Here is a 20,440-nt window from a genome sequence, read left to right as displayed (position 1 = left end):
AAAATTTTATCAAAGGCAATCTGATCAAGAAAAATCCTGATTGATTTCCGCAATACGGCGTATGCAGCGGGAAAGAAGGGTTCTATTGAACGTATGTGCATGCTGCACACAAAGACCATGCATTTCCGATTTGTTCTAAATTGTTCTGTACAGGGTCGTTGGGAAATAAACAAAAAAGTTCTCGGAATTTTTGGTCGCGTTCCCAAGCTACATTTCTCCTTTCCATTATGTATGGGATATATATCTCCTCATTCTCGTTGCTGTATACTGACGACAGTCGCTTCAACTACGAGACATCGATCCTTAAGCGCCGCCTAAGCGCAGCCAAGGCGCCAGTGCAATTTAGGTTTATTAGACCCTAGCCTCCTTGGGGCATGATCTGCGCGCTAGACCAACATGCTTTTATGCCAGGAAATTTTGTAGCAACTATCAGAATGCAGCATACACACAAATATATGTCTAAAGCTTTGGGATGACAAGGACACTCTTGCAAGCTCATCCGACTGTCTAACCATCTCAACAGCACATCAAATATGTTAAATCAGCCTTTGTGCTGTGAACTCTAGTTGCTCCAGGGCTTGCCTCATTGTTACTTAATATTCCTGCTCAATTGCTAACGTGCAGCGTGCTGTGCCACACCCTGAGAGCTTTGCTTATTTGTGTGCTATTTCAGGCAATCCTGTGTTGCCTTAGCTTATATGTTTCACAGTGATCTCATCCCTCTTAGGATTTAATACTAGCCTGGTCATGTCTTCTTTGTTTCTTGTCGTTTTTACTATTCATCAGCATGCAGACATATATGGGGTATATATATGTCTACTCCCCCAAAAATGATAAGTAATGTCCGATGTTGTTACCCAGCTTCTGAAATGTTATATTTATCTTGGAAAATGAAAATGATTCGACAAACAGAATTGTTGCTTGTTTTTGCCCTAACACTTCTGGGGCCTGTTCATGCTATCACAGGCCCTCCAACCCTGTTCGCTAATTCAGCTGGCCAAGGAGATTGCACACTGATCGGGCGTCCTCACTTCAGTCAAGGTATCCAAAATACTACCTCTCGAAATGTCTCCATTGTCACACCTGTTGTAGCCAATGCTGCCAGACCAGAAATCCCTGTGAATTTTGGGAAGGTAATGCCTACAGGCTTCCCGCGACTAGAGCCCAATAATATGAAGGGCCAACAAATTGTGCAAGCCAGTGAATTCAAGGAGGTCAGAGCAGGCACTCCAGAACCAGTAAGTGTTCAATTGCAAGGAGTAGGTGGAAAGGGAAACGCAAATCCTCCAGGCCAATACGCTTCGTCCCATTCGTGATGACCCACTAATGCCTCCAAAGGAGCCCGCATCGGGTGGCCCCAGAGTTCCCAGACTTTCCAAAATCAAAGCCGGAGGAGACGAAGACACGGTACTAAAGAAGCCACCATCCCGTCGTCAACCTGGGCGCAAGGACCAGTACCCGAACCCGGATTGGTTTCCGCTGAAGCCAGAAAAACAGAAGCCCCCACAGCCCATCCGCCGTGGACCTGACAATGCAGCTGCGGATACCCTATATGTCAAAGATTTGTCTCCAGATCCCAACCGAAGTTCACTGTTATTTGATCCGGGCCCTGTAGTAGTCAATGTCCATTCCCCACCAACTCCACCGGAAAAGGGAACTGTAAATCGGGCATTTCCACAAAATGGACCTATATCCAGGATTATGAGGCTCCAGGATCGCAATATAGCAGCAAAAGAGCGCAACACTAAAGGCTCATCGACCCAAGATCAGAAGTCTACCGCACCTTCAAATTCTCTATCCAAGCTCCTGCCGCATGTGGGGAATGGAAACGAATACACTACCTCCACAGGTCAATTTCAGAGTCATGGGTTTCTCATTACATCAAATCCCAGCCAAGGACCAGCAGTAGATTCCAATCAGCGGGATAAACGGAAAATGGGTTTTACATTATACTAGATCGGGTGATGGCCACGAAAAAAGGGGACCATTCAAAGGGTGGTCCAAGAATGGGATAGAAAATTTCTCAGCGTGGAGGTTTCGAAAATGTTTTTCTGCAAACCGGAGGCGTAAGGTAACCGAATGGACGGAAAACTGATAACAGTCCTGCAAGAGGGTTCGTTCGTGCCGCCAAAAATTCAAAATTCTCAAGGGGCCACTGGGGGGCGATGGGGTTTGCTGGGGATTTTGCCTATTATTCATCCAATATATATATTCAATGTTTCTTTTGCTTTGAGGTGGATTTTGGAAGGGGGGGGTCTCTTACAAAATTGCGGTTTTCTGCACCTAAAAAAGTAAAATTTTCTCCCCTATTTGATATTGTCAACGCTATCGCCATACAAGCAACCTGTTGGTCAGCCCTTGAACTTTAATTTATGCGCATAGCAATACAGAAATCCATTCAGCTCATTTATAATAATATTTCAACTGTTAAAATGTCATACAGTACAAGGAAGTTTGTGAAAACAGCTGAGTGAAAATGACTGGCTTTGAACAGTTTCATAAACCTAGCTACTTATGGAAAATGCAAACAAAGGACCTAAGAAGGAGGTAACGTTGCATTAACATTTAAGGTAGCGTACAGGCCTTCGACATTGTATATTATATGTTCCCACCAATAAGTTCGTTTCTCTGGGGATCTTGCCTCTAACTAAATTCATATTACCTCAACTGCCAGTTTTCGTTCCATGCGCTCGAACACACGCTGCCCGAGAAGTGGGATGAAAATGTGTTTTCGTTCAAAAGGATTCATAGAAACGAAGCGGAAAAGCGCGTCTTTTGGATTCTTAGTTGATTGAATGGAATGACTGCCGGAATAGTGTAATCCATTGTCATCATCTCCATCATTACAAGGATGTAGTAGCACCATCTGGGCGGCAAAGGAATTTAAACCACACTGCCGGAGGAAATTCTCGCTTAGTGAGGTATCTTCCGGAAATCGAATTTTAGCTGGCTTTCTAAGCTCATGGACAATATTGGAAGCGGACCACGGAGTCATAGTGTAATGTTTACTTGCAAGACTAACCAACCAGTCTGTTATGATGCTAGCATCGTTAACGACGGGGAAAGCGTTTATGGTTGAAAAATGGTTAAGCGACTCGCAAAACGTTTTCAGTGATTCGATAGCTTCCACCGTTCGATCGTTCATTTCCATTTCCACATACGGTCTCGTTAACCTATCCTTGTTTAGAGTAACGATAGGGTTGCAAATGAAGACATATACTTCTTCGTATAATAGGCAAATCTCGGAAATACGTCGACGAACTGGGTAATTCAGTTCCTGGGCGATTCCCTGTCCGTTTGGCTGGTGGCCCGGCAGATATTTCTGAGTTATTTCCTGAGTCGTGGTAAGGAGAACGCCTGCAGTAGGGGAAAGTGATATATCTGCTTCCTGAATTTCGATGTTCTGTGGGCCATCCTGATGTTCTTGAGTTCGTGGCATCAATCGATGCTGATGGAAACTCTCGGCCCAAGTACCGGACGCATACCGTTTTGGCAGACTACCGTAATCACGGAAAATCAGATTGCACGCTGGGGATAGGGATTCAAGACTATGAATCACGGAACGATGTGTCCGGAGAAGTGAGGAAGTTAAAACAAATGTCAGGGGATCTTGTGGCCGAGCCGTGTTGGGAGGATCTACCAGTGGCACTAGTATGGGTTTAACATTTTGCAGGGTTATCTGCTGAGGAACCTGCGTACCAGTCTTGGGACGCGGGTTGTCCTGTGCCAAAACCGTTGAATGATGTGGAGCCGGGTAGGCGATGTGTGGAAAGCTATCCGAGTGAGAATCTGTAGGCCTGCAACCACGAACCTCCATAAAATTGGAAAGTGAGTCCAAAGGGGAAAACAAGGACGATAAACCTGAACCAACAAGTGTGGCCTCTGCAAATTTGACGTTCAGCCCAATATCCGTAGCTTTTAAGCTTCCGGTTTTGTTGTCAATTCCTTTGAACTTCTGCTCCGTATGGGAATATCCTGAGCCACCACCTTTTGCTTTATCATCTCCATAATGCGCACGTGCCTTCCCTTGAAGCGATGAAACAAACCCTACCTTTTCGTAAAGCTCTCGCGGCATAAGTTCTTCATTGTCTTCTAAAGTGGAAAGACGAAAGTCATATGGATAAACGGGTGTAGACATTTGTTCTTCATTTTCCGAACCGTCCAGCCGGCGACCAATCCCACGGAGGAACTCACCCACAGCGTCCTCGGGATCTAGATTTTCTTTGACCTCCAGTCTCCGTACTTCCAATGAAAATGGTTGCCACTTGAGGTCCTTTTTATTATCTTCACCCATAGCATACCGGATGCCAGCTAAATCTTTCTGTTTAATTTCGGAAATAAATGACCGACAAAGTCTTTTCAATTCAGTCTTCGATTGGCCAGCGATTACAGGCCACGTTGGGCTCTTGATCGGTGATCGAAGACAAGGCACATTGCATCGTATCGTTGGATTAATGCTTCTGATGCGGTCTGAATTTAGTTCATCTTCTGCTTTTCTCTTTGCTGCACTAACGACTTCCTCCAGATCATCTTCGGGGATGCTAATGGATTCAATATCCACCGCATCGTGTGAAGCAATTTCGGAGAAAACGCTGGTTCGAGCCATCGCATTTAAGATATCCTCATTACTTTCAGCAGCCCGCTTTTTAGTTGATATCGGCGGAGTGATAGGGGTTTCAATTTTCAAGTCTTGAGTTATGTTTTGAACAATGGGTAATGAAGTTAGGTCCTCGAAATCTTGCGATGTTTCATTAAATCCATCTGCTAGCAACCCCGGTCTTTCGGCCTGGCTGTTGGTAGTAAGGAAATCTGCCACGATCTGCTCGCAGTTTGTCATAAGAGTATCTTCAATATCCTGAGCGTTCTGAAATTCCACCATTGGGGGCGTTTCGGCATCAGATAATATTTCCATTTCCAAACAGGGAGATGGCGGTTCAAATGGCCCCGGAGCGGGGTCCCTAGGTAGCAATATGGGTGTCTGAGGGTCAATATCTTTCCTCTGGTTGCCAGTTAGATGTATATTCTATGCAAATTTGTGAAACATACGACTGACCTTGCGACAGAAGGTAATTCCTTCACTTAGCCAGTCATCAACATCCCTCTTTCCAGGTGCGGCAACCTGACTCTTGATCTCCTGCATAAGCATCAAACCGTCTTTCACACAGCTCAGCCGCTCTGCCTGAGCCACATCCCACAACTGCATTGGCTGGCTCCAGAAGTTGCTCGGGAACTTCAAGCTTTCATCATTCTCGTCGTCAAGCTGTTCCAGCGGTACATCTATCTCTATGAAATCAAGAGAAATTCTCTGCCGAAACATTCGCATGTCAATTTCGTGGTCGGTTCGCAGGAGGGGCGCTTCTAATTTCATATCTCGAACCTGGCCGAAGTTTGAAGGGCATCCACCTTCTCCAGGATGATTTCCCATCGACGTTTCATCGAGGAACGATTTAGCAATAGATGACAGCATGCGTGCGCTTGCCCAGCTCGCATCAACCTTTTCCCTTGTTCCCGTCCGTATTTCACTTTGTATGGTTTCTAAGTCAATGGAAGGAAAGTTTGGCGTGTCACGGAGAGATAAGTTTATGTCTTCAATCACTGGTGGGACCAGGAGGACTGGGTCTTGTACGCTGCTAGTAGCGATGTTATGGAATCGTGCATATTCAAGGACGGATGGCTCTAATGGCGAAGACATCGCTGACTTTAAACAATCCCAATTGTCAAGAGCGTATTGCTTCTCATGATTGGTATAGAACACTAGACCAGCCTAGGTTCGTATCAATTGACTACACGGTTTCAAGCACCCCGCTATCATTGCTATGTGAGATCTCCTAGAACATCACCCAAGGAGACAAGACAGAGATATTGGAGCACGTGACTTGATACATTCGCCCAGCCTTCTATAAATCACTGGACAACGAGGTATACATTCCAGATGATAATTGATTCCAGAAGCAAGACGCCGGCTATCAATATCACGTAAGGACTTGATTATAATATATAAGACAACGCAAAAGGAAAGTAAGAAAAAAGAAATACTAGTATGCAATCCTATTGACTGAAACCAATAGGTCATACAACAAAAGCAGGTAATAGTACCCTAGAGATAGTAGTGAAGGATAGAAATAAAGTAGAGAGAACCGAATTATTTGAGTCAACAAGATCCCTCAAGTCATTGCTGGTTGCCTCGTGGGATATTTGGGGCCAAATCTCCTTTCTGAGACTTTCCAGATGGATGAAGAAATTGGGCGTCCTGCGAGAAGAACAGCGTGACGACGATGCAATGCGAAACCATGCGAAGCTGTGAGATTCTTTGGCCTCCAGTCGGATTCGAGCAGCCCATAAATAGTATAACTAACTTAGAATGAAAAAAGTGTTACTCACCGTTGAAAGATGATCCCGCAGTGCTTCCCGCCGGAAACGGGTATATGGTTCCTGCGTGCCAAAGCGTCGTTGAGGTCTTAGTCGTACTAGTAGTTAAACGAATGATTGCATCAGTTTCCATCCTAAGCACTCCAGACAATTTTGGTAATAAATTCAGGAATGAAATAAAAGTGAGTTAATGAGTAGTACTGGTACTCATTCTTCCTCTGTTCGAGAGCAGCAAAACACAGGATGAAACCATCTCAAATCCAAGGGGTGAGAAATAGAGGGACAGGTTGACCTATTTCTGCGAATTTGGGCCATTCCTTTAAGAACTTGAAGTGTTTGGAACCAGAAGTATTACAGTGCATGGTGCTCAAACGGTTTAATTTTAGGGGAGAACATGGCGTTAAATGATTTGGCGTATTCATGTAGGAAGCTTGAGATTTGAACTTGAGGATTGAGCAGCTTTCCATGAATTCCAAAGATAAGTTAGCGTGGGGCGATGCCACTAGGGTGCTTAGCTCCGTCTTGATCACTCCTACTCCGCTATCACCCCTGGTGTTAGCAAAATTCAACGCGAGGTTAGGAGCAAAGAAGGAAAAGGCAAGGCGTCGGCACCATAAAGGTGGTTCAACATGGCAAGGTGAACATTCCATGGGCCATTTGATATTGCGCCCAAAAAGAAGAAGAAGAATAATAATAATCCTGTCCTTCGGTAATTCCCCAAAACTAATCGATTAATAAAGTTAAGTAGACTGTATCGATCGTAAATCACTTGTGTAGGGTGCAAACAAATGCCACCATGAATGTATGAATTCTGTATACTCTAAAATACATGTGGTGCAGAATCAGCAACATCCGATGGGCAAAATTAAGCATGAATGAAAACTCAACGCTGCTGGCCGTGGGCGGCGAAACCACCAGTATCAGGAGCACAAAAGAACGAGTGTCGGAATACATTGCAACGGAGGTAGTAAGTAGTATTATTTCAGTAAAACAGCAGCAGCAGCAGCATCAGCAGCAACAAAGATATACAAGAGTTTATTCTGGCATATATGCAATGAAACGAACAAATAACCTTCTACACCTCTTAAAGGGCCATTACATGGAGCTCGGAATGAAAAACAAACAGAACATGTTCCTTAAGGAACCCATAATCTCACAAAGCCAACAACCTCCCGTCGGCATGTAACGCAGCTTCCAAAATTATTCATCGCAAGACTAACCCTGCAATCTTCACACACACAAAGGCACCGGCACGGCCATACGATAATTGACCTGGGCGCAGCCTGACAGATAACGCATTGGGGGCCGTCGGCACCAAGACCTGATGCACCGGTTTTCCAAGACTCTGGTTCCGGTTGTCGGTGCTGTGGTTCTTGAAAATAGGTATCGGCTGAGTTCTCGTGGCCCAACCGGAGTGATAATATGAGATTTTCAAGAATTTCTTCTTCTTCCTTGGAAGTCGGCCTTCTCTTCTCGTTCGACCCGATTGAGGTTGAGCTACTGCCCAGGGCGCGGAATTTGTTATATCGCGATGATGTAAGAACACGTGCGCGGTCTCGTTCCATTTTGCTTCTAAACCGGCTGCGGGTCATGACTTTGCCTTTATCGGCTGCCATCAGATGCGAGGCTAGTATTTGAGCTTCGTGCCTGGCGTCGCTATCCCTTGGGTCGAGGAGGCGGGCTAGAGAACCCATGTCTAGGAGAGATTCCTCAGATTCAGTGCTTGGTGTCAAGCTATAATTTAACAGGGTGTCTCGTTCGTTCCTCGTGGTGCTCGGACAACCATCTGATTCATATGCCTCCCACTCCGGTTCGGTATTTGACGACATTGATGAAACAACGCTTGTGGTATCTTCCCGATCATCTCGAGAGGGTTCGAAGTCTCCACTTTCGTCTCGCTCGCCCCACGATCCCCCGATCTTCCACCAAATATAGAGTTTCCTGTCAAAACGGCTTTCCTCCGTTTCACCCCACTGGGAAACATTCGCCAGCTCCCTCTTCCTCATTTCTTTTTCAACGTCGAATTCGAAGTCTTCCGGAAGTTTCAACTCCCCTTCATCGGTTAAAATCCAAAAGTCAATCAAGTGGCGGTTGGGGGGTGTTCCTGTAATTTCTCGCTCTCGGCCAGCATCACCCAGCTTTGTCAACCATCTAGGTCTCCTCGTAATACCCATGAAATCCAGGATCCTGAGGCACCCGAAAGCCGCCCAACGTACTAAAAGAATGAAAATCCCTCGGAAAAAGGTAAAACCGTTATAGCATCGGCTTGCCCCTTGAAACGCCCCAACCCCACCAAAAGCTATTCGTTTCTCTATTGAACGGGCTCCCTTCCTTTGCTTTTCAATTTTCTTTTCCCGGGAGTACCCACTCTCCCATTCAGTATCCCCCTTAGGAATATCGAAGTTAAAGGCTTCATCGGAGCCACCAGAAAATGCCGCCAACTGGGGAGCGCTGGAATGGGTTCTGTTAGCGTTATTGCTTCTCAAAGCCTCGATTTCCGAAAGTCTATCCTCCTCCAGCCAGGTCATTGGTCTAGCCACTACGCTTCTCCCTTCGCTTAAGAAAACGGCGTCACTAGCTGCTGCTAAGGAGGCATACCCTATCCTAACTAACGCAGCGTAGAAGTCTTCCCTTGGGTTGAGGTGCACATTTTGAATTTGTGACGCTCCTTGCATATTGGCATGGGCAAGTGAGAATCTTTCCCGCAGCGATGTCGGACGTGGCAGAGTGGAAGGCAGCGAAAATGCAGTTAACGTCAATGCCAGTCCATAAATGGCCAGGCAAGTCAAAATCCCAGCAAATATGAGCAAGTGAGGCACGAACCCCACAATACATACAGTGGGGAACTTGAGAACCAGATCGTTACCCAGGGGAATACTATCAAAAAATCCTGAAAATACGGAAGCCATGAAACAAAGACCCCAAAATGTTGTATGGATAAGTCGGGTTTGGCTCTGACGGCCGAAAACATCGAGGAGATTAGAAGATAAACAGTTGCAACATGATATCAGAGCGATCAACAGAAGCTCTGGAAAGACATTAAATCTGTCCAAGACTTGGCTCCGCGAAAGAAGCGGCGTGGTGGACAGGAAACTTGTGCTGTTGCTTGAGGAAGCTTGCCCGGTAGATTTGGACGCGCCAAACAGACCTAGGCCGATAGACTGGCTTATCATAGTTTCTGCTTCTGCGAATGCTAGAGAGTGTTCAAATATAGACATCCCGGCCTCTGTAGCAACTCCACGTCCTTGTAAGGCACACGATAGTGTTTCAACAAACTGGTTGAGACATAAACGAAGGAACACGGGCCACAAAAGCGAAAACGAGCCATAAGGAACGTCGTTGGTTCCGGAAAGTCGTTTCATATGGACAGCATCGCAGGAACCCTCATCATCCTGCCAGGGTAAAAGAAATGATGAAAAGGAATGCAAGAAACCATCCTGACCTCCGTAGTCGAAGTTGGAAAGTTTTCCGGGTTTCCCATATCGTATTTGCGGGTATTTTGGAGACGTTTGACAACGGATAGCCTGCAGTAGTGCAATGATTTGACCAACGAATAGAACTATAGGAACAATTCTCAGAGCTAATCGAACGTGCCACCTTAGAGAAAGATGTCGCCTCGTGGAGCCGTAAATAGTTACCCGGTTCAGTATAAGCGCCTGTTCAATGCAGCACATTCGTCAGTCAATCCAGCTAACCAAACGGGCCTCTTCAGAAACAATGCCTCATCCGGATATATCAATTAATGTGGTACTCACCACGGCAAAGCACGCGAGGGACCATCGGCTGGTCAAGTAGTTGAAGAATCCACCAAATTTCCTCATGGTATGGAGCCAATGACTGAGACTAAAACCCGATGGAACCGCCGCATCTGCCGCCACTGCCGCCGCGTCCGCTCCGGCTGCTACAGTTGCAGCCCCTGCCGCACCCGCAGCATCCCGCCCAAGACCCGCTCCACCACCGAAAGCCCCAACAGCGCCATCCATCAGAGTGGCCACCGCAGTTTCCAGCCCCAGAAAATGCAGAACACTCCGGGGAGCAGTGACGAACACGAAGACCTCTGCCTGGTAAATGAAGCGAAGAGGATAGAGTAAAATATCTTGGGATGACGGGGATAAGAACGCTAGTTTTGACAGCGTGGAATTAACGACACTGAGGTTTAGGGGAAGGGAAGGGGGTGGTGGCAGAGAAGCCAACGGTATGGACGACTCGGCTGCAGTTGTAACCATGGATGCGGTGATATCCGACATTGCATTCATGTCTGTTGGAAGCGCCATGGTGTGAACTTACAACGAGGCCCAACAATGATGTCCTGTCTATCTTTAGTCAATTATTCTTTCTTTCTTGTGTTTCGGCCCTTTCCTTTTATCCGCCCTTCTTCTTGTATGTGCAATGTGAGATTTATCTGTCAAAACTACCGTGTTTGATTCAGCAATAGCAATTCTCAAAATCGGCGGGGCCACTGCTTCATTAAGACACCTGGAGGAACACAACGTAAATGATTGAAGGTGAATCAATCAGAAGCGTGAAGATTCCATTTTCTATATCGACGTGCAGGTCGCTTCAACGAACAGCCAGCATCACAGGTCAGCAAGGACCACGATGAAGACATCAAACAGGAGAATGGAGGATTGGAGACAGATAGATCAGTATATCTGTCCGATGTTTGCAGTGTTTGAAGTGCCGGGGGTTTTCGCGCATAGATCATGTGACTTGGAGCTTGACCTCGTGTTTGAAATGTTACCTCTTCTCACGAATAAATCGTGCTCTCGAGAATTCAATGATGGTCAGCGTTTCAGGCAAGGAGAAATGGCCTGCTGCCCTTGAATCTGCTACAACCCAACGTGAACTTTGTTTTTTCCAGAGTTGAGCAGCGAGCCAACAGTAACTTCATACACTGGGGGAATTGGTAGCAGGCTACTAGTACTCATCGCGGAGCAACTTTTGCGACTGACTTAGTTCAAGGCTGATAATTCCATAATACTGTCTTTTCGCGGAGCGATGGGCACCGTGAGCGGAGCATCTGAGCTCACTGACATGAAGTAATTGTTATAGTTGATCTGAGCATTTGAGGCGGCTATAGAAAGATGCATCCCCTAATACACTATGTTCATATTCATTTCATCCAGTGTTTTTTATTTTTGGTGATTTTATCCTTATATATAAATTTTACTTTTAATAGTCAATTTTGTCTATTCTCTGTTAATCTGATTGAGAGGTTGTTTTACTTTATTGGATATATTTTTTTTATCTTTTTCTACATCACCTCCTGTTCCGCCATTTGTTTCTCATTATGCAGATATGCCATGGAATTTTTCGGGAATTTTTCGGGGTATGCACTGGACCAAGTATTGGTTGGTTTAATCAAGTGATTTTGTTTCAAAAACGTCGCGTGAGGGATCACAAGGGCTACGCGATGCATACTTTCTTGCGTGCAACATCTTTCGTTCATAAGATGGATACACCCACTTTACTGCCCATTACAACCTAAACATCTCCGCCCGACTTCTAATCCCATCAAAGATACACGTATTATCCAGAGGCACATACTGTCTCGTCAACACCTTCAGCGCCTCTTGTGCCACCATACCACCAGTCAGGGAGGAGATGTTATGCAGCTCACCAACGCCCGCACGCTGCGTCTCCTGCACAGCATTTGCGAGGCGCAACTTGGCATCGTCATCGAGAGAACGGCCATCAGTCTGCACAAGGGCTAGAAGTTTGTCTTGCGCGGCAGACCAGTAATCAGGTTGGTCGAGGAAAGACGGAAACAAAGAGGGTGATGGTTCAACTTGTGTTTCTGCGGCTGATTCTCGGTAATCGGTGACGAGAGTATCGAGAATTTGAAAGGTGAGGAAAATATGAATAAGGGAGTCCGGGATTTCGAGGCTATTGCGGATGGTTTTGAGGGTAGCGGGGTCCGTATGCAAGCCTAGGATGGGGATATCGCTGCCGCGGATGACCTTTACGCTAGAGGCATGCTTGCAAAACGTCTCGATTTCCTTCTCTGAAATCGGAGGTTGTGGTGATTGTACCCGAAGCTGGGTCTCAAGAGCTCGAACGCCAACGACAACTTCCGCAAAATCTTTCCGTGCTTTTGACTTGTAGATGTTCTGCAGAAATATGTAATCTGCAGATTGGGCTTTCATATCCGGGAGTGAACCGGGGAGCGGGAGGACACCATGGGTAGTATAGAAGGATTTAATGGCGGACGCAATTACCCAGAAATTTTCAGAGGTCGAGTCGAGGTTGTTACACTCCTCCATCTCAAATAGTTCCCTGACGTTGCTTTTCAGCGACCACGGATTTACACTTTTTAATACAGCAGCTACTGCTTCGTCAAAGTTTTCCTCCCCCCCTGTAGCGTTATTCGTCCGCGCCCCGTTTCGAATCATCTCTCGGAACGCTGACTTTTCTTTAAAACTTAGCGGTGGGTTTCCGTCGTGTGTCGCCTTCCACTTCTCGAGGAAGTGAAGCAGTAGCAATAGATACGGCACATGGCCATGTTCGTGGTCATCGAGGCTATCTAAATCTGCTATCTTTGCCGTGGCTGCTACTAATTCAGGAAAAGGGTTGGTCAAGCGCAGATCCTCGACGGAGTTTGGATCCGGGTGTGTTTCGACGATAGGATATACCGAGGGAAGTTGGAGCGAAAATGCAGAGTAGAATCCGACCGAGTGGGTATATATTAGAGGAATCGAGAGTTGTTTAGCGGCAGATGAAACGATCTTAAGCAAAGAATGTCTCATTGGCCCTGTAATTATTATGATTGCATACGGCTGGAGAAAGTTTTCCCGGTTTAGAAGTTCCTCAATGGGCTGTATCAAATGTCAGTGATATTTCAGTTGGATCACCACCAATCTGCCGCTCAGAGAATCACACCTCATTCAAAAAATCTCCCTTGACATCGGGGTTCAGCTCCTGGAGATGTTTGCATGTTTCCTGTGCTCTTGGTTTCCCCAGACCCGACTCATCTAGGAAAAAGTTTACCCCTAGGTCCGACTCAGTAATTATGGCGGGGTCAACGATCGTGAAGCCGCCAATGCCAGGTAGCACGAGGTTCTTCAGTGTCTCGACGCCAACAACACCAGAAACAGCCGGGTTCCCGTCATCTAGAGGGCCATCTGAGTTGATCAAAAGAATTTTGGAGCGTTCAAGCGCTTGTTGGCCACTGGCAGCCCATAATCGAAGCTGGCGGTCGTATTTACGCTCTTTTGACGTTGGCCCCGCAAAGGCTGTAGGGAAAGATTCAGTCATCAGGAAAACGAAATACCTGCGTTAAATATATCCCACCGGCCACTAGTATTGCCAAACCGCTGATTTTTTTAAAGAATAACAAGTTACTGGTACCTACCTATATATATTTGTCTGATACCTGGGCGCGTGCAACCATCTTATCTCAAAAGCTTATCGGGATCGGGACCGGGTGGGCGGGGAACATAGTCGGCCCGGAACACCATTGATCCAACCACCAACCTGGCTCTATCTCAAGGTATCAACGACTTCAGAAGCTCGATGACACAACCACCAAGACTCTGGTGCCAATTGAAACCAGTAATAATATTCTAGGGTGTCCCCGATGATGTGCGCACTCTGAAGAAGTAGTAATGCCATTGACCATAGAGACGTTTGATCTCTAACTGCATTGTCTCGGATGCACCCTGCTTTGTCACTGCGCTGTGGCTCAAATTGTAGTCTCCCCACCATGACCAACTCACGCATCCAGCCAGCTTCATGAATCCCATACTAAAACCCAACATCACCCGCGTCCTGTAGGTATCCTGTCCCAAGTGCTTGGCAAATCAGAAGAGTAAAATCGAATATATGTTATGTCTGACATCTTCCTAACAGGCTGTCCCCATCGCCTGCTCCGTTCGCCTCCGCAGTTCTCCACAATTTCATCCATTCCTTGCGGATACCTGGGAAAGCAGACAGTTTTCAACCTGCTGCCATAGTTGCCCCTCTAGATTATCTTATATCTAGCCCAAACCGCGTGTCTCTCCCTACACCATCATCCCGCCTCCCGACTTCCATATTCCCGACCCGCCCTCTCTACCTCAGTACTTGTCAATTTCCTTATCGTTCCCCACAGGCTTTATATTCCACACAGTCCCACAACATGTCCACAATCGAGGACGCAAAGCGGAATGCTGCTAAACAAGCTGTAGCAAAACACTATCCACCGAATCCCAAATTCGTCGGAATTGGCAGCGGGACCACCATTGTCTATGTGGTCGAGGCCATCAAAGCGCTGGGTGTAGACACCACAACCACTGGCTTCGTGCCTACAGGGTACCAGTCAAACCAACTTGTTGTCAATGCTGGCTTGACCTCTATTTCACTCGACGCTCTTCCCGAGGGTGCTGTGTTGGACGTTGCGTTCGATGGTGCGGATGAGGTGGACGATGATCTCAATTGCATAAAAGGTGGTGGGGCATGCTTGTTCCAGGAGAAACTGGTTGCGCTGCAGGCTAAGGAGTTCATTTGCGTAGCTGGTAGGTGGGATTTCTTTTGAACTGAAATCCCTCTGGCTTTCTTAAGCCTTTTTTTTTTTTCATGTTGCCCCGCATATTAGAATACTTTTTTTCAAATAACCACCAACCTATATCGCCGACATTCTTCTGGCTATGAGTAAAGAATAGCGAATGGTGCCTTATTTCACAACTCACGATCCCCCCTCGATAGACTCTCGAAAACTCCAGCGCCGGCTCCTGACAAACTGGCCCTCAATCCCAATCGAAGTAGCCCCCCTTGCCGTCCGCCGCGTTATATCAGAGCTCCAAAAACTTGGCAGCCCCCTACCCAAACTCCGTAACGCACCAATTAAGGAAGGTGAACATACCCAACCCTTAAAAACTGACCAAGACTTCTTCCTCGTCGACGCACCCTTTCCCAAACTCCTCCTGCCGTCCGACGTTGCGCAGGGTGAGGATGGGTCGGGCAAAAACGGCGTCTGGGAAGTCACGGCGCTGGCGGAGAGGATCAAATTGATCCCTGGTGTGCTGGAGGTTGGTCTCTTCTGCGGGCTGACGGGCCCGCAAGCACAGGCTGCTGGCGGCATTGGCGGGCAGAAGCCTACCGCTGCGTATTTCGGCATGCCTGATGGCTCGGTTTCGGTGCGCAAGGCGAATTAGATTAAGATGTGAGGCTTGTTGATACATTGAATTCATGGACGTACTCTGCAACTTCGTGTGTTTGTTATAAACGGTATTGTATGTATATTGGGCTGGAAGACAATTATTATGTTGCATAGGTTACAGAAACGATTGCAGAGCAATTGAATAAGCGAAGAAGAAGTACTAAGAAATGGAAAGCCGTAGCTCCCTCACCGCTCTCTCGATCAGATCAACAATCCCTCTCATCCTTGGCGTGGGCATTTGGAGGTCGTTAGATAAAAAAATTACAATGATATCGATTGAATTGGAAATTTTCTTAAAAAAAAAAGAGTTAAAAGACTCATTTCGTTCCCTTCCCCTTCGCCTCACTCTCTCCCAGCTCCCTAATAAACACCTTCACCACCCCTTCAGCCGCGTCCTCCTGCTCCCTCTCCTTCCCCTCCTCAAACCCGGAACAAACCCCAATGGCCAAATACCTCCCATCGCTGCTAAAAGCCAACGCCGCCACACTCGCCGGAAAGCGCTGATACTGTCGAATCCGCCTCTTTGCCACGCCATCCCACAGCGCCACAACCCCGTCCCCACCACCAGAGGCAAAGGTGCCATGGACCGGGTGAAACGCCAGTGCGTTGACGGGGTACACAACATCGACACCGGGCTCATCCGGTGTCTGCTGCCTGTGGCATTTGAATGCGTACTTGCGGTCCTGTGAGGAGTCGGAGGGATCGAACCATTCGACCGCGACGCGGCCTTCGATGCTGGAGGAGGCATAGCCAGCGTCGTTGGACATGCAGGCTACGGCGCGCGTCATGAATTTGAGACTTGATTCGCGGCGCTGCCAGGGTTCGATTGACTGGGTGTGGGTTTCGGGGCCAGCGTTGCTGGATTGGTCGAGGAAAGTTGATAGGGCGTGCAAGTCGTAGATGTACACGGTGCGTGACCCCATGGCGACGACGAGCTTTGTTGGGGAGAGAGAGACGGAGAAGGGCTTTGCGGGGAGGGGGATTGTGGCGGGGGATATTGTAGGGAGGGATTCTGCTTGGGTTGATGGGTTGGCGGGGTTAGCGGTGCGGTGGATGTGTATGGTCGAGTCCCAGGAGGCGGAGATTAGGAGGTTGTGCTCTTTGCTGTAGACGACAGATTTCACTCCACTTCTGTGTGTGCTGAGGACTGTTTGTGTGGCGGTGGGAACATCGATTCTGTATAGTCATGAATTCAGTTGGCGCCTCTGTTACGTTACTCCCGAAGGATGAGGATGAAATAGTTGCCACTTACCTCCTGACATCCCAATCCAACCCTGCCGTATATAGCACATTCTCGTTCTCCCCAAAGCAGACATCTAGCACAGGTGCTCGGTGTTTGAATTTGTGTAAGAGTTTTCCTTCGCCCACAGCTCCGTTCTCATCGCGCAGATCGTATACATATACATATCTATCCCATGACGACACTACTAAACGCGTGGAATTTGGATACGGAGAAAACTTGACGGCGGAGATGGCGTCCGCTGGCGGGGAGGTCAAGGCGAACTGCGCTGGGAGCAGAGTCAGCAAATGCGCCGTGTTTATTGGGTTATTTACTCATTTTTCCATCGCACAATACTTACTTGAAGCCATTGGTCCCAGTAATAAAAGAATATCAGAATTTAAATAGGAAATTCGATCAGCCGTGGAATACGGACGTGTTGTGATATCTGCTTCGTGATATTTGTTTGTTACAGCATTCTTTTTCTGCCGTTGCCAACTAAGGCGGTCAGCAAGGGGTCAGAGTAGCTAAAAAGGGTACGGTTTTCAGCTACACCTATTCCCTTACCCATAGCTATACTGAAATTTGAATAAAAATAAAATATCAAGAGTACATATTTTCTATTTGATTTTATATATACCTAATTTCTTCTGCTGGTCCTTTGATTTTGACGTGCAGGATGAGAATAGTAGGACTATCAACTCCATGCATTCTTCGTTGAGCTGCGTGCATGCACCATAACTTGGCCTTGAAGCAAAATACGCCTCAGGCTCAATTGGAGACGAGGCAGCCTTAGCGTACTCTTTCCGCCAGTAATCTCAGAGTTCTCTATTGGCTTGAAGATGCCAATTCGGGTCAATTACTAGTGTTGCTCAGACAAGAGTGGGCAACTCAAACAAACGACGCTTAAGTTTCCTTATCAATCGATCTGGATGTCATTTTCTGTCATTCCACACCGCTCTAACTACATCATCGGACTCAACCCCACGCCCGGTAACCCCTTCGTGAAGGAACAGGCCAGCCTTCTGCGAACAAGCCATGCCCTTTGCACAGCTGGTAATAGGACCCCCGGGCTCCGGGAAATCCACCTACTGCGATGGCATGTACCAATTCATGTCCACAATCGGCCGAAAGTGCTCCGTTGTCAACCTTGACCCCGCCAATGATAGAACCTCCTACAACCCCGCGCTCGATGTGCGCCAGCTAGTGACGCTGGAAGAAATCATGGCGGACGACGCACTGGGACCCAACGGCGGGATGCTATATGCCCTTCAGGAGGTAGAGACAAATTTTGACTGGCTAAGGGAGGGCTTGAAGAGACTGGGAGGTAGGCGTTGTTTGGAAGTGGTTTATAGTTGGAAAATGGAGCTAAATTTATTCACGTTCTATATGAATTGCAGATGACTATGTTCTATTCGATTGCCCGGGCCAGGTCGAGCTCTTCACACACCACTCGTCATTACGAAATATCTTCTTTCAAATCCAAACACTTGGGTACAGAGTCTGTTTTCATCCGTTCCTCAACAACAAAAAACACGCCCCTGAACAAGTTCCTTATCTGTTATATAACTGAACCGTCCATCCTCAACAGCTCGTCGTAGTCCACCTTATCGATTCCTATTACCTCACCGTCCCGTCATTGTATATCTCTGCCCTCCTCCTCGCCCTCCGCGCCATGCTCCAGATGGATCTCCCACACATCAACGTCCTCACAAAAATCGACAACCTTTCCAACTACCCCCCTCTCCCCTTCAATTTAGATTTCTACACAGAAGTCCAAGACCTCTCTTATCTCATGCCGCACTTAAACGAGGAATCCCCCCGCCTTGCCAACTCGAAATTCAGTGCACTGAATAAGGTCATCATCGAGCTTGTGCAGGATTTCGGACTGGTGGGGTTTGAGACACTCGCAGTCGAGGATAAGAAGAGCATGATGGGTTTGTTACATGTTATTGATCGGGCAGGTGGGTATGCGTTTGGCTCCGCGGAGGGCGCAAATGATACTGTCTGGCAAGTGGCCGTTAGAGAAGGTCTGGACAAACTGGATGTAAGAGACGTGCAGGAGAGATGGCTTGATGCAAAGGATGAGTGGGATGAGAAGGAGAGAAGAGAGTTGGAAGAAGGAGCTAAGGCGCGGGAGGAAGCAGGGAGGAATGCGCGCGATGCTGGAGGTGGTGAAGGCGATGTTGATATGGACGATTTCGACCTGGCCGGTCCCAGCAAATAGCGCTATAATGTTCGTAAGAGCTTGGAACGTAAAATAGTGGCCCATTCCATGAATGTATAATAAGTAAAATAATAAAGTGGAGGAAAGGGATAGTAGGAAAGAAGAAAAATTGTACTCACTCGTTTACCCTGGAGGATAGCAAAGCCACTCATATAATAAAATATATCGAGCAAAAAGAAGTACGCCCTCCCCCTCCATTTCAGTCGCCATCACTCCCTTCCCCATCCTCATCTTCCTCGTCATCCAGCCCCATCTCCACATCCACATCTCCACCTCCAATCTCCCACCCAAACATCCCCTCCAGCACCCCACCACCAACGTCCTCCTTCTCCCCTCTCATCCGCATCCGAACAACCTCCCTCCTCGCCCTCGCAATAGCCTCTTGCTCCGCCTTCTTCATCGTCCCTGAAACCCTCACGACACGAAACACACAATCGCTTTGCATCACGCCAGGCTTGCCACTTTTGGATGATGAAGGTGGTATGCGAGACATGTACGTTAACGCGCACCAGACAAGTCTGTAGCTCGCACGAGGGCAGCGGATTATAGCCGTGGATGTTGCGGGGGAAAGGTATTTCACTGGACATACACACACACGCAGGGAATTTTCGTAGATTAGCCTTTCGCAATTGGTTTACCATTTCTCCATTTTCGTCTCTTAATTTCTTTCTTCGTCCTCTTGGTTCTCACAGCGAGGATCCCAAGCCAGAACAAGACGATATTATATATAACGGAAAACACACGTACCACTAACCCCCCCCGCGCTGCTGCCGCCCAGCCTGCCCATGCCCCAGTCACCAAACATCTCCGCGACATGCTCGCGCACGGCACGTGCAAGGGACTGTGGAGTTAGTGTGTCGGTGGTCGGGCGGTGGATGAGGAGGTGGATGTCTTTCGCATTGTTGGGTGTGTGTTTCGACTTTGCTGGTGTCGTAGCGTCGACGGAGGCCGGGGGGTACAGGATGTCTACCAGGAGATAACGATGTTTAAGGCGGACCATTCCTTTCTGGTTTCTTCTCTATATCTTGTTTTGTTGTCCCTTTTTTTTCCCCCTGTCTTTTGGTTTTTCGTTTTCGGACATGTATCATCTCAAAATCACTCGCGCGGCGCGAAAAAAATGAACAAGGCGAGAGGTCATTTAGCGCGTAAGTACGGCAGCCTATAGTGACAAATGTGTCAAATGGTAAGGTTTGGACTTACGCTGGGAATTCTCCTTTTAACCTCGTGGTAAAAAGCCCAATTTTATAGTAATTTTGGAAAAACATCGCTACCAACACCACCATGTATTTGAATTTCTTTCTATGAGTATATTCTCTGTTTTCAGATATATATGTCTACCCTTAATTTAGTATTCATATCTGATATCGTGTTGAAAATACTATATCTAACGCAGGGGGGGACACCAAGCCAGCTCCAGAGCTTCAAGCTCTTTCAGTGTACTTTTATCACATTCTATATTCCTTTGATCTTCTCCAAGATGGAACCTCGT

General features: G+C 47.3%; 8 protein-coding genes across 8 annotated transcripts; 3 read left to right on the top strand and 5 right to left on the bottom strand.

Moving 5' to 3' along the window:
- Positions 1 to 896: 896 nt before the first annotated feature.
- Positions 897 to 1,956, top strand: HCBG_05850 (uncharacterized protein; the record flags this gene model as incomplete). The annotated part of the gene is made up of 2 exons (XM_045432899.1): positions 897 to 1,238; positions 1,339 to 1,956. The coding sequence occupies 2 exons, from the start codon at positions 897 to 899 to the stop codon at positions 1,954 to 1,956; spliced, it is 960 nt and encodes a 319-aa protein (XP_045286067.1).
- Positions 1,957 to 2,653: 697 nt separating this feature from the next.
- Positions 2,654 to 5,692, bottom strand: HCBG_05849 (uncharacterized protein; the record flags this gene model as incomplete). Its single annotated transcript, XM_045432898.1, has 2 exons — positions 2,654 to 4,999; positions 5,054 to 5,692. 2 exons carry the CDS (start codon positions 5,690 to 5,692, stop codon positions 2,654 to 2,656), a joined length of 2,985 nt encoding a protein of 994 aa, XP_045286066.1.
- A 1,160-nt stretch (positions 5,693 to 6,852) lies between these two features.
- HCBG_05848 (uncharacterized protein) lies at positions 6,853 to 10,643 on the bottom strand (the record flags this gene model as incomplete). Its single annotated transcript, XM_045432897.1, has 5 exons — positions 6,853 to 6,909; positions 7,139 to 7,189; positions 7,632 to 8,820; positions 8,968 to 10,025; positions 10,125 to 10,643. 5 exons carry the CDS (start codon positions 10,641 to 10,643, stop codon positions 6,853 to 6,855), a joined length of 2,874 nt encoding a protein of 957 aa, XP_045286065.1.
- Positions 10,644 to 11,707: 1,064 nt separating this feature from the next.
- Positions 11,708 to 13,623, bottom strand: HCBG_05847 (app binding protein; the record flags this gene model as incomplete). Its single annotated transcript, XM_045432896.1, has 2 exons — positions 11,708 to 13,184; positions 13,249 to 13,623. The coding sequence occupies 2 exons, from the start codon at positions 13,621 to 13,623 to the stop codon at positions 11,847 to 11,849; spliced, it is 1,713 nt and encodes a 570-aa protein (XP_045286064.1).
- An 862-nt stretch (positions 13,624 to 14,485) lies between these two features.
- On the top strand, positions 14,486 to 15,500 carry HCBG_05846 (ribose 5-phosphate isomerase A; the record flags this gene model as incomplete). The annotated part of the gene is made up of 2 exons (XM_045432895.1): positions 14,486 to 14,861; positions 15,052 to 15,500. 2 exons carry the CDS (start codon positions 14,486 to 14,488, stop codon positions 15,498 to 15,500), a joined length of 825 nt encoding a protein of 274 aa, XP_045286063.1.
- Positions 15,501 to 15,822: 322 nt separating this feature from the next.
- On the bottom strand, positions 15,823 to 17,140 carry HCBG_05845 (spindle assembly checkpoint protein SLDB; the record flags this gene model as incomplete). The annotated part of the gene is made up of 3 exons (XM_045432894.1): positions 15,823 to 16,681; positions 16,758 to 17,013; positions 17,086 to 17,140. 3 exons carry the CDS (start codon positions 17,093 to 17,095, stop codon positions 15,823 to 15,825), a joined length of 1,125 nt encoding a protein of 374 aa, XP_045286062.1.
- A 622-nt stretch (positions 17,141 to 17,762) lies between these two features.
- On the top strand, positions 17,763 to 19,007 carry HCBG_05844 (ATP-binding domain-containing protein; the record flags this gene model as incomplete). The annotated part of the gene is made up of 3 exons (XM_045432893.1): positions 17,763 to 18,051; positions 18,125 to 18,225; positions 18,316 to 19,007. 3 exons carry the CDS (start codon positions 17,763 to 17,765, stop codon positions 18,949 to 18,951), a joined length of 1,026 nt encoding a protein of 341 aa, XP_045286061.1.
- Positions 19,008 to 19,672: 665 nt separating this feature from the next.
- Positions 19,673 to 19,951, bottom strand: HCBG_05843 (uncharacterized protein; the record flags this gene model as incomplete). The annotated part of the gene is made up of 1 exon (XM_045432892.1): positions 19,673 to 19,951. One exon carries the CDS (start codon positions 19,949 to 19,951, stop codon positions 19,673 to 19,675), a length of 279 nt encoding a protein of 92 aa, XP_045286060.1.
- Between the last annotated feature and the right edge of the window lie 489 nt (positions 19,952 to 20,440).

The sequence above is a fragment of the Histoplasma capsulatum genome (assembly GCF_000150115.1).
Source record: "Histoplasma capsulatum G186AR genomic scaffold supercont2.8, whole genome shotgun sequence".
NCBI classification, from domain to species: domain Eukaryota; kingdom Fungi; phylum Ascomycota; class Eurotiomycetes; order Onygenales; family Ajellomycetaceae; genus Histoplasma; species Histoplasma capsulatum.
The sequence above is the reverse complement of the archived record's forward strand: the minus strand, read 5'-3'. Positions and strand labels throughout refer to the sequence as shown.